The sequence below is a fragment of the Simochromis diagramma genome, unplaced genomic scaffold (assembly GCF_900408965.1).
Source record: "Simochromis diagramma unplaced genomic scaffold, fSimDia1.1 OVJJ01000486.1, whole genome shotgun sequence".
Classification (NCBI taxonomy): Eukaryota; Metazoa; Chordata; class Actinopteri; order Cichliformes; family Cichlidae; genus Simochromis; species Simochromis diagramma.
This window is the reverse complement of record NW_024387047.1, coordinates 3,324,085-3,345,261: the sequence shown is the minus strand read 5'-3', so window position 1 is coordinate 3,345,261 and position 21,177 is coordinate 3,324,085. Positions and strand designations below refer to the sequence as shown.

Below are 21,177 nucleotides of genomic sequence, written 5' to 3'. Positions count from 1 at the left end.
AGATTGTGTCTGAGTGTGATGACATAAAAGGGTATTTTGAGGACACAGGCATATATATAGTGTTGCATAATAAAACATTGTGTTATATAATGTAAGGTTATTGGAGGACAGCATATTTAAAAATGCTAAAGACCCCCACTTCTATCCACCAGCTGCAGTCTGTCGAGTGTGAACCTCCTTGAGGGAATTAATTCTTCCTGATTCACCATCAAAGACAGGGTAACTTTGCTGCTCTCCCGTGTTTCATCTTTCTATTCTCCTTCCCTTTTACTTATCAGTCATTTTTTTCCCTCAAAGACACACAAATGAGTCTGGTGTCATACTGCAGATACTGTATGTGCCAATGAGATGCATGTAAATCTACTGTATAAAAGTGTTTCTTGTGGAGTTTAGTATTAAAGGAACAGAGTGTGAGAGTGTGGCTCTCCTTTAAATCCAGACAAGAAAGTGATTATTCAAAATGCTCAGTTATTCCTTTAAGGGCGTTTATGTGCTAGAAATGATGATTATTAGTTTTTGAATAAGGAGGCAATCCACTTCAAACGCCAAAAATGAGCGCTCAGACGGCATTGTGCAGACCTGCTGGCTGTGCTTGAGGTTATCTGGCCCAGATGAGAAGTGAATCCTTGCAAAGTTTAACCAATTTTAACTGTTTTTGTGGCAAAGAAAATGCAAATGTAAAAGAATGAATAAAATTAATGGAGGTTCCAGCAGTGCCTGAAATGCAAAGGCATATGCGCGTGTGGGTGTGTGAATATGTCCCTTTCCTAGCGCTTTTACCATTACCGTGTGCCAAGCTTGTGCTTCCAGGCGGGAGGACTGGTGATTACGCTGAATAGCATTCGCCTTGGTAAAGTCCAAGGTGTTATTATAGATCAAACAGCGAGTAAACAAACCATAATCACATTGTGATGGATTCCCGGAGCTCAGAACAATAACTGTAGCGAGGGATTTGCGGGGAATGACATAACATTGTTCTTCTTCTGAAAGCACACACTGTGGCAGACTTTGTTCCTCTATTGCAAACAAATTGGTCACCTGGTGGAAACTGGAATCTAAATAAGACCATGTATTGTATGTGTTAAAGTAAGTCTTGTGTATGCGCGTTCAGGGCTTCATAACATGGTTAAACCTCCATGCCTGTACGCAGAAAGTAATGGAGCACACCAATTTCAAAGCTAAATTAAACTGACGTAAATTTTAATGTATGTATGTCAGCATATATTATCTGAGATGGGACACGCAAGCACAAAATTGCATTATGAACCCATCTCGTTCTCTGTCAAACGCAGATTTCCCCTGGGTGTTCTGTCATTTCCATGGCTGCCTGTGTCTGCAGTTCCCTTACTGTCAAAGAAAGGCCTGAGGTACTTGTTGTATCCTTTCATCAGCCTCTGGATGGTAGGAGGCAGAATCTCTCCTTCCTTCACTTCTGCGTTGAGCAACGAGCTCTCTAACAACCTGAGAACAAAGACAGACAGAGGGGGGGAGAGGGGAAAAAAAAGCAGAAATAAGAGTTATTTTTTGTTTCTCTTCCCGTTGTGCATTTACCAGATGGATTCTTCTTTGGCGTTCACAGAGTCTGCAGGGTATCGATTGAGTTCCACAGCAAGTCTTACCAGCCATGCGGGGTGGGAGTAAAAGAAAGAAGATTTAAATGGAGAGTTGGAAGTTTAAAAAAAAATGCAAGAAATGAATAAACAAACAAAAAATTCTTTAAATTGAATGGGTCAAGAAAATGTTAAACCAGCCATATCTGCTTTTCCATCCACCTACGAATTTGAAATTACTATTTGCTTTCATAAGTTGTTGTTTTTTTCCCTTTCTTTTTTTATGCTATCCTTAAACGCACAGTGAAGTGTGGGAAGATGATTATATTGCTGGCAATTGTGGCAGCAGGGATGGGGGATGCGGGGGGCACTCATTGCGCTTTCCCTAGTGGTATGTGTGTTTGTGTATAAATCAGGCTCTAAATACAGAACGCCTGCTCTGTAGAGAGAAAGCCCCAGGGCACGTGCAATGATGTAAGAGGGACTGAAGCAAGACAGATCAGACCATGTGCAGAGGCAGAAAACGTTCATCTCCATGCCCTGGCAGCATTTCAGAGTTCCCTCTGTCACTTGTGCGCTGCGGTAGTCAAACGCGTGACAAGAAGCGATACAATAGTGAAGCAAAATGAGCTCCATTTCTTACACTATCAGCACATTCATGAGGCACTGTATTAAAACTACAGTGTAAATAAATCCTTATACCGTGGTATTCTTACTCTAAACAATTTAGTGAACTAGGATCAAAATGATCCGTGTTTGCAGTGAAACTGGTCCCATACTATTCAGACCCCTAAAAAGAAGTGTGCTTTTCCAGCAATATCTAACCCTTTTGGGCACAGTTTATGTGGTGTCTTTGTTTAAATCTTTGTTTAACCTTCTTTTGGTTGCTCACTTTAGAGGTGGCCACAGCGGATCATCTGCCCTGTCCCTTGCATCTCTTCTGTCATGCCAGCTCCCGCTGATCCAGTGTGGACATTTCATTCTTAGAGATATTTGACAAACATTTCACACCAGATGCCCATCTTGACACTACACTCCCAGCACCAGGTGTACTGTACACCACCTTGTAGCCCTCCTCTGATAAGGTTTGTGAATGGGTTTGATTATAAATCATCAAAACATCTCAAGATGTGTGTAACTTGTTTGCAGTGCAGCTCTACACTCAGAAAAATTATGGTTCTTAAATGGTTCTTCAGATGTCTTCATGGTTCTTTAAAGAACCATCATACGTCAAAGAACCTTTTTATTTTGTGGATGGTTCTCCAGCTATTACAAATGGTTCTTTAAAGAACAAAAGGTTCTTCATCCTTAGCAATTTAAGTTTGATGGTGTAAATGGCATAAATATTTATTCACTATAATGAGGCTGTGAATTATACTGTGTGTTTTCTTTGTGTGCATGTGTGCGAGAAGGGAGAGGGCGGGTTACCTGGCAATTACCCTTTAAGAGAAGATGGTAGGAAACTGAATATTCAAATAAAAGTTCGAAATATTTGCTTAAAAATATACTGGTGGCAGGGGTGGGGGCCAAAGCCTAAAGACCCTAACCCCCCCCCCCCCCCCCCCCCCCCACACACACACACACACACCCCTAACCCCACAAACACATTATGAATATGGTGAGTTAACAAACAGTAGACACAATACACACATTCAAATACTGTACTTTAGTTTTAAATTTTAATAAAGCATTACTATTTTCTACTCCAAGGCATTACTTTTGAGATTATTATATATTTTTGAAAATATAGCATAATGATAATACTAGTTATTGTAAACTTTACAAACCACCCAGCAGTATGTAAAGTCAAAGTCAAAGTCAAAGTCAACTTTATTTGTCAATTCTGCCACATGTACAGGACATACAGAGAATAGAAATTTCGTTACTCTCAAACCCTAGATGAAATAGCAAATGAACATTTAAATATAAGAGAGTGATTAAAAAATGCAAATAAAATAATTAAAAAGTAAAAATTTAAATAAATACAATACAATTTAACAAGAAAGCTATGCAATATACAATATACAATATTCAGGTAAGGGTAAATGACATTGAGTGTAAACCAGGCAGAGTAGTGCAAATAGGCAAATAGTGCAAATGGAGATCTAGTAATATACGGTAAGAGATAGTATAACAACAAAGTCTTATGAGGTAATGGCAGTCCAATGCTCCACAAAGTGACTGGTAACTGGTGCAGGCCAGTGAGTGAGTCAGAGTGTGTGTGTGTGTGTGTGTGTGTATGTGACAGAGTTCAGTGAGACCATGGAGGAGAAGAGGGGAGAGGGGGCAGAATCAGGAGGGAGTTAAGCTTCCTGACAGCCTGATGGATGAAGCTGTCCTTCAGTCTGCTGGTCCTGGCCTGGAGACTCCGCAGTCTCCTCCCTGATGGCAGCAGCTTGAAGAAGCTTTGCATTGGGTGCATGGGATCAGCCACTATGCAAAGGGCTTTTTTAGTGAGACGGGTGCTGTAAATGTCCTGGAGGGAGGGGAGAGAGACACCAATGATCCTCTCTGCAGCTCTCACTATGCGTTGGAGGGTTCTATGACAGGACGCATTGCAGGCTCCAAACCACACAGTGATGCAGCTCGACAGGATGCTCTCGATGGTGCCTCTGTAGAAAGTGTACATGATGGGGGCTGGTGCTCCTGCTCTTCTTAGTTTGCGGAGAAAGAAGAGACGCTCCTGTGATTTCTTGGCCAGTGCTGTGGTGTTGTACGTCCAGGAGAGATCCTCTGTGATGTGCACACCCAAGAACTTGGTGCTGCTCACTCTCTCCACAGACGCTCCGTCAATGGTCAGAGGAGTAAAGTCAAATTATAAGATACAAGTAAATAACAATTGCAGAACAGAATGTCAGTGTAATGAACACACACTTCGTTTTGACAAAGCGCACTGCTTAGGTAAATGATCTGAGTAGTTGTTCATCACTGAGCAATTTGTTAATATGTGTTTCGAGCCAAATAAATGACAGGGAGAGAGAGTGATGTCAGAACACGTCATAATATAACCTCCCGGGAGCGGACGGAGGGGGTCAGTCGTTGGGATGCGCACGCGCAGACAGAGTGTGCGAGCGGCGGGCCTTGACCTTTCGGGGAGAAAAAAACTCACGGACGGTGACAGCGAAACGGATAACAGTCTTCAGTACCTGCTGGACTTTGAAGCTGTGGATTCTGGGACTGTTAGAAAAGGTAAAACATTTTCATTAAAACCTTATTACTGTTTTGTTACTCGTCATTGTAGCTTGCTGTTAATGTTGTGCTAACAGTAGCGATTAGCTAGATACGTTAGCCGTTGAGGTCAGCGCAATTTAGTATCCGGTATACAGAAACTGTTTTCCTAACAAAACCACTGTTATAATTAAGTGAAGCTGCTCCCAGCTAATTTGAACCTTTGGCTTCTAAAATATGTGGTTCAATTGCGTGCTGCGTGCATAACCTAATGTCAGCTAGACCGGAATTAAAATTTAATATATTGTTAAAGTCACTAAAATGGCGCCTGAAGCCTGTTGTGAGCTCTGTGTCTGCTCTAGAAACTCTGAAATCCTGTAGATCTGAGCCGTACATTAAATACTCACATGAACCTGTACTTTGAATTCTGTATGAGCTGTATAAAATACAGCTATGCATAAGAGTTTTGGATGAATAATTAGATTAGATAACTCTTTATTGTCTAATCGAATTATATAGAAATGAATAGAACGTGGTTCTTTAGACTGATGCCATAGAAGAACCTTTTTTGGTGCCACAAAGAACCTTTCAAACAATGGTTTCAAACATGAGAAGGTGTGTCTTTGACTGTTCCTGCATAACTTAGTTTCGGACTAGTTGACAAGTTATGCTCCGGTCATTTGATGTTTCCAAGATAGATGTTCTTTTGTAATATAGTTAATTTTTTTGTATATTTCATTTATCCACCATCATACATACAAGCTAAGAAGAGGTCGTTATACCAACAAGAGGTATCAACGCTGGGCCAAAGTTCAGCACATGGTTAAAGTTTGTAATCCAGCCAGGGTGTAAATATCACTCAGCAGCCAGAGCTGAAGCAGGTAGCATCAACACATAAATCTACTCTACCCGGCTTAAATCACAAGAGCACCTCTGACCAAAAAGCTGTAGATTTTTCTTGTTTTCACAAATTAATCCAGATTCACATTAACTGTGTTCACAGCTCCAACAAAATGAGGAAGAGGAGGGGCAGAAACACAATTAGATTGAATTACAATTGGATGGAAGTTGAGGACAAGGAGAAGGAAGCTTAGGATGAGGAGGAAGAGAAGCAGCAGGAGCATCTTTAGGGATCCCTATGATGTCATTGAGGTTTGTTTCATTAATATGGTCCTCTCACAAAGAAAGATGACTTGTTTTAGTTCACCTACTTCCTGTATTAAATAGTGATGTGCAAAATGTTGTGAAAAACCATGGAGCAGGCACGTATAGGGCATCTGCAGGTAAATGAACATCAAATCTCTAAGACAGACTGAAATCTGTATATTTATCACCCTTATGATAAAACCCATGTCAGCCATTAGTTTATGGACTTTGTATTTTGAAGCCTCAACATTTGCTTTATTGCTGTTGCTATGTTGGGACCATATTAGGATGAGGGATCAGAATCTGGAGTCGTGCACACTATTGTTTCATTTAGTGTGTATCCATAAGATTCGTACAGCAGATCCAAGTTGTGCCTTGAAAACAGGAAAGTCGTCTGCATAGAGGAGAACTGTAATAGCAGGCTTGTACAAAGTGAGGCTTTGTGCACTCGTTTTACTTCTGTCACCCTGTTTTGATGCAGATTTCACTTGAAATCAGGCAAGAACTGGACTTATTTTTTACAATGTGTTCTTGTGAATTGATTGTGTATCGCATATGTTTGATTTGACTTTCTGCAAGACAACAGTCGTCCGCTGGCCAAAAAAGTTTTCCAAATACCTCCACGTGATCTAGCCTGGATTTAGAAAAGAATAGCAAAAAAAATCTGCACCTCCTGCTTCAGATGCAATTTGTGTTTGTGTGTTCAGAGGCAGCGGCGAGAGGGGAGACCTCGGGTCATCCAGCTGGAGAGCCTGACCAGGAGGAGTCGAACATTAACTCAGCTCTTCCAGGGCACCCTGCAGACTCGGCTGTTGGCATCGACGAGGGATGACGTGAACGCCAAACTGGAGTCCATCACAGGTCAACTGCAGGTATGCGAGTCAGACCTTCTGAGGAGGGTTTCACTTTTCTCTCTTCTTTATAATTGACTCTTTTCTCTCTCTTTCAGCTCCTTGTCTCAGAGTGGGAGGGATTTGAAGCACAAAGGGAGGAACTTGTCATTTGGTTGGCTGATATGGATGTCCGCCTGAGTGAGGTTGACCAGCTGACAGGAAACACCAGTGAAAAACTGAAACAACTGCAGGTGTGGGCTTGTTTTGATATGACATATATTTGATATGAAACATACGTCAGAGACATTGTCCTAAACTGGACTAACAAAGGGCCATGAGTACAACATGAAAAGTACATTACAGAGCGTAAGGCTGAAGTTCATTGATCATTTTAATCATAAACTTGTTGTTGAAATGTTTTTACTGAACATGCAAACATCTGCTGATGAAAATGTGTTGATTTATTGGTCTGTTATGAAGCTATTGCTATTTCTAATGTGTTTTATCACTTTCTGATGTTTTATTAATTAAACAATACATGTATTATTTGTTGTGTTATCTGTAGATATAGTATTTATATATATTATAGTATAGCCAATATATTTAATTATTACTGTTTAAAACACTAATATGTGACATGTATTAGTAGTGATGTTGTGCTGAGGGTTAAAATGCCTTTTTGTCTTTTGGTAACTACAAAATGACAATAAACCATTAATATGTCTTTGCTGTGCTCGTATTTATTTTATCCTACTCAAATTCAATTTATGATGCATTTTATTTTTGAAAGATTTAAAATGGTTTTTTAAAGAACCACTCAAAAAAGGTTCTTTAAAATGGTTCTTTTAAAGAACCATTTGAAGGACCTTTTTAAAAATGGTTCTTTAAAGAACCATTTTTAAAAAGGTTCTTTGAAAAACCATTAAAGGTGCCCCAAAGAACCATTTCTTGATGGTTCTTTGGGGCACCTTTAAAGGTTCTTCAATGAACCACTGAAAGAAATGGTTCTTCAAAGAACCATTGTTTGAAAGGTTCTTTGTGGCACCAAAAAAGGTTCTTCTATGGCATCAGTCTAAAGAACCACTTTTGGTTCCAGTTGGCACCTTTATTTTTCTGAGTGTACATGAAACCTACTATAGCTTAGTTTACTTGTAAGTAAGGCGTAAGGAGACTTAATCATTGTATTTCATGCGATAAATAAATGAGATCTCTGTGAGACAGCACCATGAGTTAAAAGCCTTTATTATCGTTTTAACTTGTTATCAAAGGGCAATTTAACACGGCTCATGCTAGCACACCAAATCTGCATTCAACACGAAAGTCCAGCCGCAGTTGATGTCAGTGTCATTTTTGCATGTATTCAGTCAGGCTAAATTGAAAATGGTATTTTGGCCAGATGAAAGCCTGTGGGGAATATGCAGACCTTAAGCAATTCATCCAATACTTCCATACACTCTGAAACATAATGATGAAAAGTCATGGAGGCAGTGGAGAGATTAATCCGCTTGTGGGCTTAATTATCTGTATCCAATTTCTGGAAAACCATTAAATATTTGTTAAAACTTTTACATAAAACCACAACTGAAGGGCTGTTCAGTAGTGCCTCGTCTCTAAAGTTATTAGCCCCTGCTGCTAAAATGATGTGTTTACATACATTAACCAGGTGCAAGTAATAATGTGATTAACTGTTATCTCTTTTCTGCCTCAAATCCACCTCTTTAACAATTGTTCAAATAATAAAACAGCCATTTAAAACATTTACCGTGTTTGTTGTTTTCCACAACAAATATGGTCAATGTTTCATCTAAAAGTCGCATTAAGCAGGGTTTGTATCCACGAAAAAAACTTGAAGGTTTTAATTTATGAGAAATGCAAGAGGTTGAGTTTGTATAAACAGCATAATCCAGTATCTTTAACAGGGTACAATTAATTACAGGGAGGAAATTATAACAGGTCGGCTACCTTTGGTAGCTGATGTTAAGTGAAGGACAGAATCTGAGGTAATATGGTATATTTTATGTGAATGAATGAGAAATGTAATAAGTGGTAGCTTTAGGTTAATTGTGTTTTCCCTGTTGTATATACTGTAAACCACTAAAATGGTAAAAAACAAAACAAAACAAAAAAAATCAGTCTATGTACAAGTAATTCCAGTGAGGCAAAAGCTCAGACTCAGACTGCTCGAAACCACTCAATTTCTATCTGTTATTTCTCCTCTTGGCTGTCTTTGACATTATTGAGAGCTGATAGCCCTAATGTGGTTATCTCAGGCACACAGCTCTGGCTATGAGCGCGGAAGATCTTCTGTTTGCAAGGGGCAACCAATCAGGAGAATATTAACTTAAGGAAGGGAGAAAGAGGCTAAAATAGCTTGTTTCAGACAGAAGCTGAATTAAAGTGCTTCCTCAAGACCTAGTATAAGATAAATAAGGGTTACTTTGAACTGCAAATCATCCAAATCTTGACTTTGAGTTATTCAATGCAAGAATTATTAAAATATTAAGAAATATTTTTAGCAGGATGTGGTGGCAACCATGTGGCCTCCACATGGTAGTCTCTCATCTGTTCCTTGTCCAACCACAGGTTTATCCACAGTATGCTTGCACAACGAACCATAAAAAACTGCTGGCCTCTCAGCTTGCCCAGCTCACCCAACTTTTAAGGGGCACAGCCGTGTCCATGAAAACAAGACCTACTAAAGATTTCATGGAAATTGAAGCCAAGCAGAATCAAGCCTGCTTCCATAGACAAAGTCTGGCGACAAGATGGCAGTAATTTAAAGGAAGGCTCAAACAGGCAATGCAAGAAGATTATGGGACAGAATGCTAATTGATGTGTACAAGGAGAGATTGCTTCACTTGGGTTTAAATTGACATTTATTTTTAGATTTCACTGGAACGATCAGTGCTTGCCTTGCTTGACCTCAAAGAATTCCACTACAAAAATTGCAAATAAATATAAAAATAAAAGTCAGGGTGTAATCATATGTACGGAAGAGGATTAGGGCCACTGGGGAAAAAACGTGGGCACGTCTTTTTTTTCTTCTTCTTCTTTTCCAGAATTTTGAGAAAAATGTCAGAATTCTGAGAAAATATAATTCTGATGAAATTAATCTCAGAAATCTAAGAAAAAATTATTCTGATGAAAAAAATCAGAATTCTGAAATTAAAGCCAGAATTCTGACTTTTTTCTCAAAATTCTGAGATTAAAGTCAGAATTCTGAGAAAAAATAATTCTGTTGAAAAAGTCAGAATTCTGACTTTTTTCTCAGAATTCTGGAAAAGAAGGAAAAAAAAGACGTGCCCACGTTTTTTTTTCAGTGGCCCTAATCCTCCTTCGTACATATGTCTAATCCATTCATTGTTTGTAGGAATAATTTAATCTGGACCAATGTCGTAGACCAACAGCACAGCTCATCACTGTCTCACAAAGATAGAGTAACTTACTATTTTGTGACTGTGTGTCCTGTCTCTGTGTCCAGATCCTTATCTAAGGAAACTGTTTGTCATCACCCTTTTCCCCTTTGAGAGAATAGTTTTGTTTTGTTTTGTTTTTTTTACTAGAGTCCACCTTATGGCTTAAGAGCAAGATGGTTTGCTACAACTGTTGTATAGCCAAGAAAAAGTCTTCCCCAGAAAACTTAGAACTTACTTCACCTGACTGTGTCAAATCAGCTTAGACAGCGAGGTAACTCGCTCCCAGCACACTGTTGCTATGCTGCATAATGTCTCACTCTTGTGACGTGTACCCTGTTGTTTCAGCTTAAAACATCCTTGCATGAGAAAGCCACGTCACTGACAGTAGAGACAGCACTCTGCCTTTGGCATGCAGCATTATCAGTCTGTATCACCCAGTGTGTCCCTCGTTATCTTTACAAATGGCTTTTCATCTACACAAGTGTGTCTGTGTGCGCTTTTTCATGTCTTTTTTCTTTTGGTTGTTGTTTTTTCAAAGTATATCACAGATGAGGACAGCTGTTAAAATATAAAATGAAACTGAAGATATGGACCACGTTTGTTAAAGAAAATCTTTTAAAATTGTATTGTTTAAAAAATGCACCAAACACAAAAAATATAAGACTTCTAGTCCTTTATATTATATATTATACCGAGTCCCATAGCACTGCACTTACTGATAGTGACAGAGCTATCCAGCTTTGATGTTCGTCAGGGTTTTACAGTCTAAGAATGAAACGCAGCTTCTTTGACCAGAACGTGTGCTAAGAGCTCTCAGCTCCTTTCACTCCATCCATCTCTATAAATCCCCAGACTCTAACTTTTGGCTGTCTAAAACCTTCATCTGCAGGCGGGGATGAGACCTGAGCTCTCCAGCCTGCCAAACAGTCGCTATCCACTGAGCCCTGACAGTGAAAAAAAAACAAAGGTAGATCTTTAGAATGCTTCAGGAATGACCAAGGCCAGTAATGGTTACAAATAATCTTTGTGTTTTTATGTACAAGGCAGCATTATCATAAAAACAGGATCCTGTGTGTTGCAGTACCAACCACACACACAGATGCATGTGTGCGCACACCAACAAACAAGCAAACATCGCTCATCATTATGTACTGTAGGGTTTCTCTCTCCCAAGATGAAAGCACAGTGTGTGGAATGCACATTTTCCCAGAACGCATGCTGACAGACCAAACACACCTGCCGACCGGGCTGCCTATCAAGAATAACAGGATGACATGTTGAATACCCAGAACTAAGAAGAGGAGGGTCTGCCATACTAAGTAGTAATTTTAAGCTTTGCTTTAATATATATGTATATACAGCGATATAAATTTAAAACAACATATTTTGCTTATAAGTGTTGTGCATCCATTAGCCCATGTTTGGTGATCTGACAAAGTAAAAAAAAGTAGAGCTGCTACATTAGCCCAGAAGCACCAACACTTAATATGTCACGGTGAACGTACCAGCAGAGCTTCTTCCATCAAGCTAAACACTTTCAGGTTTTACTGTATTTGAGGTGGCTGCACGTGTGGATCTGTTTTTCTGCCTATAGCCATTTTCTATGGTGGCCCTTTTGGCCATTTTGGAAAAAAAAACACACACACACGTTTTTTTTTTTTTTTGGGCGGTTACATTTGTTTTGTTGGTTGAGTTTTAGGAGCCACATGTGTATCGCAGCTCTTCCCACTTTTCAGGACATTAACTGGTAGAGGTGCATGTAAGAGGGTAAATATCTAAGGCAGTGTGAGCTTAAACTTGCTACTGCTCCACTTCAAAGGCCACGTGATGTCCAGTTGAGCTGAGCTGCATCACTGTAAAAATAGCAATATTCAGTTGCTATCAGTAAAACTGTAGCTAGCAAGTGGCCTGTATCCTGCCTTCACTTAGGCACCTCCATTGCTTGGGCATCCAATGTAACCTTTTTCTGGCTATGTCCTACATTAGAAGAAAGAAAAAGTGGCTTACAATGTCCTGGCGTAATCATCTCTGTATTGTCCAGGGTATGCGGGGGTAAGCACCACACACCTCATGGTTTCTAATATGCACAGATTCAAAGTAATTTTCTTGTGCTATCTGGCCCTATCAATATCATGATGAACTGAATCCCGACTAGTCGAAATGTGCTATTTCAAAGTTGATACAAACTCCTTCATAAAAAGGTATTAAATTACTCAGCATAGTGAATAAATGTTAGAGCAAGAAAAGAATGGAGAATTTCAAAGAACACTGTTCGACGGAGAAGTGCTTTATGGAAAAGTGAAGTGCAAAAGCACCAAAGTAATGGACACTGACAGTGGTATCTAAAAGCAGGTTACCGCTTCAGCTGCTCACTCGGGGATGTCAACATGAGTATCAATACTGCATGTGAGCAGCTGATTTCTGAGGGCTTTATCTGTCATGACACACCTAGCGACGACATTATCAGCACCGACACATGACACTATGAATCTAAACAACACCTTCTAATGTGCTAATTGGCCAGTCACAAATGATCATGTCTTGCCTCTGTGAAGTTGGTGGAAAGGAAAGCGAGAGGAGGAAGCAATGTTCAGTCCGTCCTTGTTTGTCATGATCAAAATCTGCTGCTGTTCTCAGTAATGAGAGCAGCTTTGGTTTGCTTATTCTCTCAGTCGTATTTCTTTATTCCCCTCCTCATCTCTCTGCCTATCTCCCTCTCACAGCATTAACAAATCTGACTGAGTCACACCATGAAGAACACAATTAACCTACATATTGCAACCACAATATGACCTTCTAATGTTTCAAAAAAAAAAAAAAAATCCAGTTCCAAACAGAAAATTGCTTTCAAAATGTGTTGTCTCCTTAAACTAACTGCTGGTCAGATATCAAGTGAAAGCAACGACAAAGTGAGCATGACATTTTCATGGCATTTCTGTGGGAAAAAGCAAAAACTGGAAACTGTGCTTATATAGTATTAAAAAGGTTTTTGTGATTATTCAGTGATATTATTGTGACATTATTATTCAGTGAAAAACCATTTGAGAAATTACTACAATACTGCCAATAGGAGTGGCAAAATCTACAGTTTGGTACATCCTGACAAAGAAAAAAGAAAGCACTGGTGAACTGAGCAATGCACAAAGACCTGGACGTCCACGGAAGACAACAGCGTTGGATTAATCACAGAATCGTTTTCATGGTGAAGAGAAACCCCTTCACAACATGTAACCAAGTAAACAACCCTCTCCAGTAGGATGGGCGTATCGATATCCAAGTCTACAAGAAGACATAATGACAGTAAATATAGAGTGTTGACTGCAAGGTCCAAGCCACCCATAAGCCTCAAGAACAGAAAGGCTAGATTGGACTTCACTAAAAAACATCAAAAACAAGCCTGCAAAGCTCTTGAACAACATTCTTTGGACAGACGAAACCAAGCTCAACCTCTAGCCGAATGATGCGACACAGGACAGAAGGAGCCGAATGAATTCTGAAGTGTTCAGAGACATACTGGCTACTCAAATCCAGCTAAACGCAGTCAACTTGGTTGGGTGGTGTTTCAAAATACAGATGCACAATGGCCCAAAACATACAGCCAAAGCAACCCAGGAGTTTACTAAAGCAAAGAAGTGGAATATCTTTGAACGGCCAAGCCAGACGCCTGATCTTAGCCCAATTGAGCATTTCAGCTGCCGAAGAATAAACTTTGGACAGAAGCAGCAAAGGCCTGGCAGAGCATTAAAAAGGAGGGAACCCAGCATCTGGTGATATCCATGAGTTCAAAACAGGCTGTCATTGCCAGCAAAGGGTTTTCAACCAAGTATTAGAAATGAACATTTTAATTTCCATAATTTAATTTATCCACTTACTTTTGAGCCCCTTAAATGAAGACATTGTGTTTAAAAATGCTTTAGTTCCTTAGTTTTATGCAATTATTTTGTTCAACCCCCTGAATTAAGCTGAAAGTCTGCACTTCAACTGCATGTGAGTTGTGTCATTTAAAATTAATTGTGGTAATGTACAGAACAAAATTAGAAAAAAGCTGTCGCTGTCCCAATGTTTATGGACCTAACTGTATCTTTATGACTTAAGCAAGTCAGTGCATCACCAGAGGCCAGCGAGTTTCTTCTGGGCAGAGACCTCCGATTGTTGTGCTTTATGTCTGCTGGAGTCACAATTCCAGTTTCAGGGTTATAGCTCCTAATGCTCCTACTACCACTGAGTCCACTTTGGACTTCACCTTCCACATCTGCTCCAGTCCCTAATACTTCTCTATTATCTCATGCACCTTCTTCCTGATGTTACTATCCACTGAGATTGCATAGATTGCATAGATTACATCTATTACAACTACTGTCTTCTGCTCTTTGCAACCACTATGTCTGGTTGGTTGGCCAGCAGCTCCTTATCTGTCTGGAACTCAGACAGACCCATAGGACCTTTAGCCCTGTTGTTCTCAACCACCTTTGGGGGCGTCTTCTATCAGAACTTGGGGACATGTTGTTCATATGGGGCACAAATTAGTGTTCATGCTCCCAGCTTGCATGTTACATCCAGCTACAATGTGTCTCCAGTCCTGTTAGCTGTGGTAGATTTCTGCCTTTATGGATCCGGTGCTTATAGGGCCTGTTTTTGCACTGTTATGTTCAGAGCCTCTTTACTGTCCTTTGAAATGGTCTTTCCTACCAGTAGGATTGCTTGGTGTCAGCCAATTCCTCTATTTGTCAATGATACATCCCATGCCGGCTTGTCCATAATAGTGTCTCCTGCTTCTCATCACTCATCTATCTTCATCGCCTGAGGCATTCTTGGAGCAGCTTATCTCAGAGGGCCTCTTCCTGATGTATTCACGGATGCTTCATGTTTCATCGTGGATTGTGGCACTGACAATCCTCACCCTCCCTGTATCTGTAGCTCATAGACCCTCAGTTCTTAGTTTTGAAAGTTCCTTGAAGGACATTCAATGCTCTTCTTTGAATGTTGGTTTCCTTTTGATCTGCTCTCTGTCAAGATGATCCCACACTACCTCAACAATGTTGAGGCCCGGGCTCTGGGGAGGCCAATCCATGACTGATAGTGTGTGTGTGTGTGTGTTTTTCTGTCCAGGTACGCTTTTACTGCGCTGTCAGCAGTGTTGGTCAAGTTACTTGAAAAAAGTAATCAGTAACTAATTACTGATTACTTCCCCCAAAAAGTAATCCCATTACTTTACTGATTACTTATTTTCAAAAGTAATTAATTACTTAGTTACTTAGTTACTTAGTTACTTTTTAAAAACACGATTTACAACCTGAATAGGTGATAAAGCGATAGATCTTTCAGCCCAATTCTACTTTTTCTACATAATCCATCATACAAAATGTAATCAAATGGAAAAGTCCCTTTTTAAAACTTGTTTTATTAGTTTTAATCTTTTAACTTTATGCATCAAGCAAAAATTTAATTATATGCAACATTCTCTGTCTGGAAGAAATTTGTTTAGTATTTAAACCTATTTTCTACACATTCCAGCACATAATTTTTTTTTTGTGTGTTTACACTCACTCTTTCAAATAGATGCAAGTAAAACACAGCAGAAAATAAATAAAATCAAAGACTAGCGGTCCTTTTGCTCTATTTTCACCTGTAAAGCAGGAGTAGGGTAGGCGGAGGTTTACCCTGATGCAAGTGTGCCGCGGCGGTCAGTGGAAGAATCCGCAAGTTTCTCTGTGAATTTCCCATTACGTCGTTGCGCACTCGGTGCTTGCTTGGAAGTTTAGGGGGTTTTTTTCGCTGTAAAAAGAAGTTTTCTTCCCACGCACAACGGACACTAATGTTTTTGTCACTTTTTATGGATTCAAACTTAAAGTAAGGTCAGTACTTCCACACTTTAAACGCTGATACTCTCTCCCGCACTCGATATATGATCCACTGTTGATCTGCACACAGCTGTTGTCATGAATGTGGCACTTGCTTACGTCACTGTCATGAGACATTCTCGCAAAAAAATCACGGTTTTAGTAACGCAGTAATGCAGCATTCCTACAGGGAAAGTAACGGTAATCTAATTACCGTTTTTGCAATTGTAATCCCTTACTTTACTCGTTACTTGAAAAAAGTAATCGGATTACTGCCCATCTCTGGCTGTCAGTGTGTTTCAGAATATCGTCACCTGCCTCCAACCACATATTGTCCAGATAGTACTGTATTTAGGTATCTTCTTTTTTCACAGTATCTTGTGCCTTGTGTGTAACCCCTCCCATCCACCCCCCTTTCCAAAAGAAGATAACATTACTAGACTTGAAAACAGCTCATTATATTACTGCATGTGCAATAAAAGCATTCCTACAACTGTTAATCCATCTAAAAATGACAGTGGAGAATGACTCTATTTCAAAAAGGAGAGAAGCCAAAAACTGCGACAGTTGCAGGGAACGCCCACCCCGCCTACCTATCCACTTGCAGTCGTTACAGTAAACGTTGGACTTGCTTAGTGTTAATACTATACCACCCAAAATGTCCTCAAGATGGCTGGTTAATTCATTTTTAGTAGGTTCCTGATTTGTTCCTGTTGCCAAAAAAAACATAAAAATACTCCACCACCATGACATATTTTCTTATTAATGTGTGCCAGTGGTATGGATTCAGTAATGCATGGATAGCAGGGTGGTTTGGAATGAGGGCCTCTTCCACCCTGTGGGTGATTTCATCTTTTCAGATCCTGTTTCATGAGTGAGCTTCCCCACAGTTCTCCACACCCATCCTCTTTCTCTTCTTCCCCATCTCTGCGGCACACAAGGCATCAGTCCAGGCAGTACTTGCACATTTCACAACAGATTAATTCAGTTGAACATAACCCCTGCAGAGAGCTGAGTAACATACACTGTGGACCCCCCTCTCATTCTTTTTTTTCCCATCCTCCCACCCACTCCGCAGTATGCTCAACTCAAAAACACGCGTCTCACTCTTATTTCATTGATTCATGCCCTTCCTTGTTCCCCAGACTCCCTCAGTTGGCATCGTCTCTGCTGCCGAAATCCCTAAGGCCATCGGTGTGCCACATCGCTCAGGCCTCACAAAGAAGAACAACATGTGTGTTCTGTACTTGCAGAGGGAGCAATTGGATTCTTCATTCCTCATTTATGTACAAATCGGCTGCGCTAAGTGGGATTTGACGAGGCGAGGATGCAGCTCCATTGAAATGATTTCTTTCATACATTTTCATGGGACGACTTTATCCATTTGTCATTCAGTACCACAGACTCAATGTCATGTTACTACGTAGTTTCTTTTCTCGTACTATTAATCAAGCCAATACTACAAAGCATTTCATCACACTTGGTGATTAAAAGCTTGAAAAAACATGGCAGAATATCGCCACTGATGGATTGCTTCAAATCTTTCGGCACATAGAAAAAGCAGGTCCTCAGCTGACCTTCAGGGTCAGAGAATTAAGCATATTCATATTCAAATGACAGCTAATGGCATTTGCGCCTTAATTCATAGCACCAGACTAAATCGGAAAACCATAAAAACTGGTTCAAATTCTCTACATAAAGAGCTGACAGTAGGCTCTGAGTGAAAAGAGGCATCCATTGTCTTCTGACATGCTGCTGGGGGAAACAGGTAAAACATGTGGCATTATCCGAATCCTCAAGGTGTGCTTGCAATGTTAGACTCACGCTGGATGCTACGCCTGTCGAGCTGCATTAAGTGTCTTTTCTTCTTTTGCAGAGAATATTCATTTTTTTGCACTGTGAAATGGGATTTGAGGAAAGTAGCTGCTGCTTTCATATACAGAGATTATTCCCTCGCTCATCAGGGACTTTCTGGGCCTCCTCAGACCCTTCAGCCACTACAGACTTGGAGATGCAGAGGCAGGCAATGAGGCACGAAGAAGAAAAAAAAGCCCTCCTGAGTTCATGTCGCAGCCTTGTGTGGATAAAAGCAGCTGTTTCTGTCTTTCATGCTATCCTAGGCAGCTCCCTAAGCCTCTCCACATGGGAGCATAGAAGAACTCCCTGGTGCCGAATGCAGAACACTTACTGTCTTCATAAGCCTACTGAAGTCATATGAATCTCAGAAAAAAATGTGACATCAGAAACACGTGACTTTATTTAAGTGCATGACTTATGTATGTATACTCTTTTTACTGCCTTAAATAGTTTTGTAGCCTCAAACCTTAAAAACAGGAAACCTATGAAACAATCTAGTTTACAAGTTTCGTATTAACTACTGGAAGAAAAAACAACATTTCTATGATACATTTGGTCAGTTTTTTGGCTTTATATTCTTCACAGCTCTGCTATCTGCTCATCATCATGTTAAAGTGACCTTATCCCACAGCCTGTCCTGGAAGACGCCCTAGTATATCCTTGTGTTTTCTTCTTCCCAGTGTGATTATGGTCCCGTTAGTCTTGTCCTAGCTCTGCCCATCTTGTACACCATAATCAGCCCACTGAGCCGCTCAGCTTACCCACTCATCTGCGAGGGGTATATGTGCCCAGATCCTCCATCTACTCTCTGCCAGATTTTAGCTTAAACCACAGTGGTAACAAACTCAAGGCATATATTGCTTCTATTGATTTTCCAGTCCTAGTGTTAGTTATTTCTAACCTCTCTCTCATGCTCCAGGATCCTCACCTGCCTCTGTGGTGTTTCCATGCCCACCTGCAAACCACTTTAAGCTTCCACAGCCTGAAGTGTTTTTTTGTTTTTTTACCTCACTCCTCACCCACACCAACTCCAGCCTGTATAACCCTCCTTATTTCTGTTACCACTGGATTCCCCAACTTTGCCTTCAGCCTCTCCCCTAATCACGAATTGCAATGACTAAAGACCAGGGTGTGCCAGATAGATACAAAACTGTCTTCCAGCATTAATTAAATCTGCTTGCTATTAAAAAAATAATCAAGCAAGTTAATTTTTCTTGGTATTGCTTCCAGGTGCTGTCATCCCACAATCCCAATTTTACCCTTGAAGTATCCTTTTATTTTTCTTTTGATTCTGCATGCGGAATCAATATAGTTGTGGTACTTCAGCAACTAGCTAGCTGGATTTTCTGGTCGAAAAAAAATGTTACTGTGCAATAACTCACGTAGATGGAAAAAGAGACAGGAGAGAATTAGTTTTCCAAAACTATTCCAAAACAGTCTAGTTAGAATGATTACTTTGCATCTTTGTTGTTAAGTTTACAGTAATGCATGGTGCTGCACTGGTGCAGAGCATGGTTTCCAGGCTCATGTAAGTTGTTATCAGCACGACTCAACCTGTAATTTACAGCCCTTGCTGAACTGCTATGTTCCATCACAGACAAATCCTTTTAGACCCCTCTAACAATCCTTTCTTTGTGTCTAGCATTTGGATCCAACGTGTAGCACATTTTTAATTCCAAAAGATAATTCCTTTGCTCATTCTTATATTAATCAGGTTTTTGAAAACCTGGGGTGCTGATAGTTGAAAAAAGAAACAAAAACATGTAATGACTTGAAATCATTATCACTCGTTTGTTAAAACTATCAAATATATAAAAAAAGAAATTCAATTTATTTGTTTATTTTATATTTTAACGTGTTAATTTGAATAATTTGGTGACTGCATTATCTTTGGTACATAATATAATTTAAATAAGATCATCAAAAAAGGACTAATTCCATCTGTTGTCATTTATGCTTTGCAGCATCTGCCTGTTCTGGGACGTCAACACACATATGTGAAAGCATAAGGCACAGAGCAGAGAGACCTCAGGCAGAACAAAGCCGGCATTAGTGAAAACAGATTTAGCAGTAATTACCTCAAAAATAAAAGGAAAAAGAGGAGTCTGGGTGCAGGTGGGTTGGAAAAGCAGCTTGCAGATGTGCAGCTGTGGACTGGGTAAATTGCAGCACCCTATATAAGATTTGTCAAATGATGCTGATATAGTCTGGCACAGTGATCAGCTGAGCTGTTATGAAAAAAACTTAAATTAAGAGGATGTAGAAAAACTGTTCTGTGTTCTAACCAGTAAATATTTCAAATTTTACCTGAAGAAATTTGCTTCACACTGCAGCCTGAAAATCTGACAGCTATCTCTCATATAGACTGTGGATTCTCGAACACCACAAAAAAAATTGCAACTGGAGAAAAAGCTAAATATTTAGCTAATTATTTTATTATTTATTATTTTTATTATTTATTAATTATTATATTAGCTAAATATTTTTGAATATTTGTGCTTTCAATGTAACAAACTCATTCCTGTGCTAAACATGCAAGCGTATAATCCAATTTGTCATTAATCACTAATTGGCACATCATAAAACCAAGAGATGACAAGGTAGACCCTGAACTATTGAACAGCTAAAATTCTGAAGCAAAGATGCTTTCAAAGCTGCAGCTAAAGGTCTCCTCAATTCCTATATTCATGAGAGTGCTGTTAAAAGAAATACTGATGCAACACAGTGGCAAACATAGTCCTGTCCTAACATTTTTTAACATGTTCAAAGTCAGGATTTAAAAAATATATATATATAAAGAAGCTCTTATTTTCAACGATAGACGTGTCATGTCAGACTTTTCCATATCACCTTTGAATGCCCTCTGACATATTTAAATTCAGAATTTAATTGCTTACAGCACCACCACTGTCAAAAATTATCCAGTATTTAATCAGTGGATTTTTTTTCCTACTTCTAACGTACAAGCTGTGGCCTAGAAGGAATGTATCACCCATATTTTATTACCGATAGCAAAGTTTTTCCCTAAAGGGGTAATTACCTGCATGGCTATTTAAATAGTAAACTAAAAAATTTGAATGAAGTGGACTTCAGTCTTCATTTGAATTTTTTGAGTAATTAAACAGCCTGATGTGACTCAAATCTAGCAAGCTTTAGGGAACGCTGATGCTTTGCTGTTAGTCTCATGTTCGTAAGTCCAACCTGAACATTTTCTGCATAGCGAAATAACCAGTTTTGGTCAAGTTACTTGAAAATAGTAATTAGTTACTAATTACTGATTACTTCTCCAAGAATGTAATCCAATTACTTTGCTGATTACTTACTTTCAATATTAATTAGTTACTTTATTACCTAGTTACTTTTTAAA

The 21,177-nt window shown here is 39.5% G+C and overlaps 1 protein-coding gene across 1 annotated transcript in view; it reads right to left on the bottom strand.

Moving 5' to 3' along the window:
* Positions 1–21,177, bottom strand: part of LOC120741716 (gamma-aminobutyric acid receptor subunit pi) — a 74,074-nt gene that overhangs the window by 18,747 nt on the left and 34,150 nt on the right. Inside the window, exon 3 of the mRNA XM_040044735.1 lies at positions 1,349–1,461. Coding sequence (XP_039900669.1) covers positions 1,349–1,461 — 113 coding nt within the window. The remainder of the gene's footprint in view (positions 1–1,348; positions 1,462–21,177) is intronic.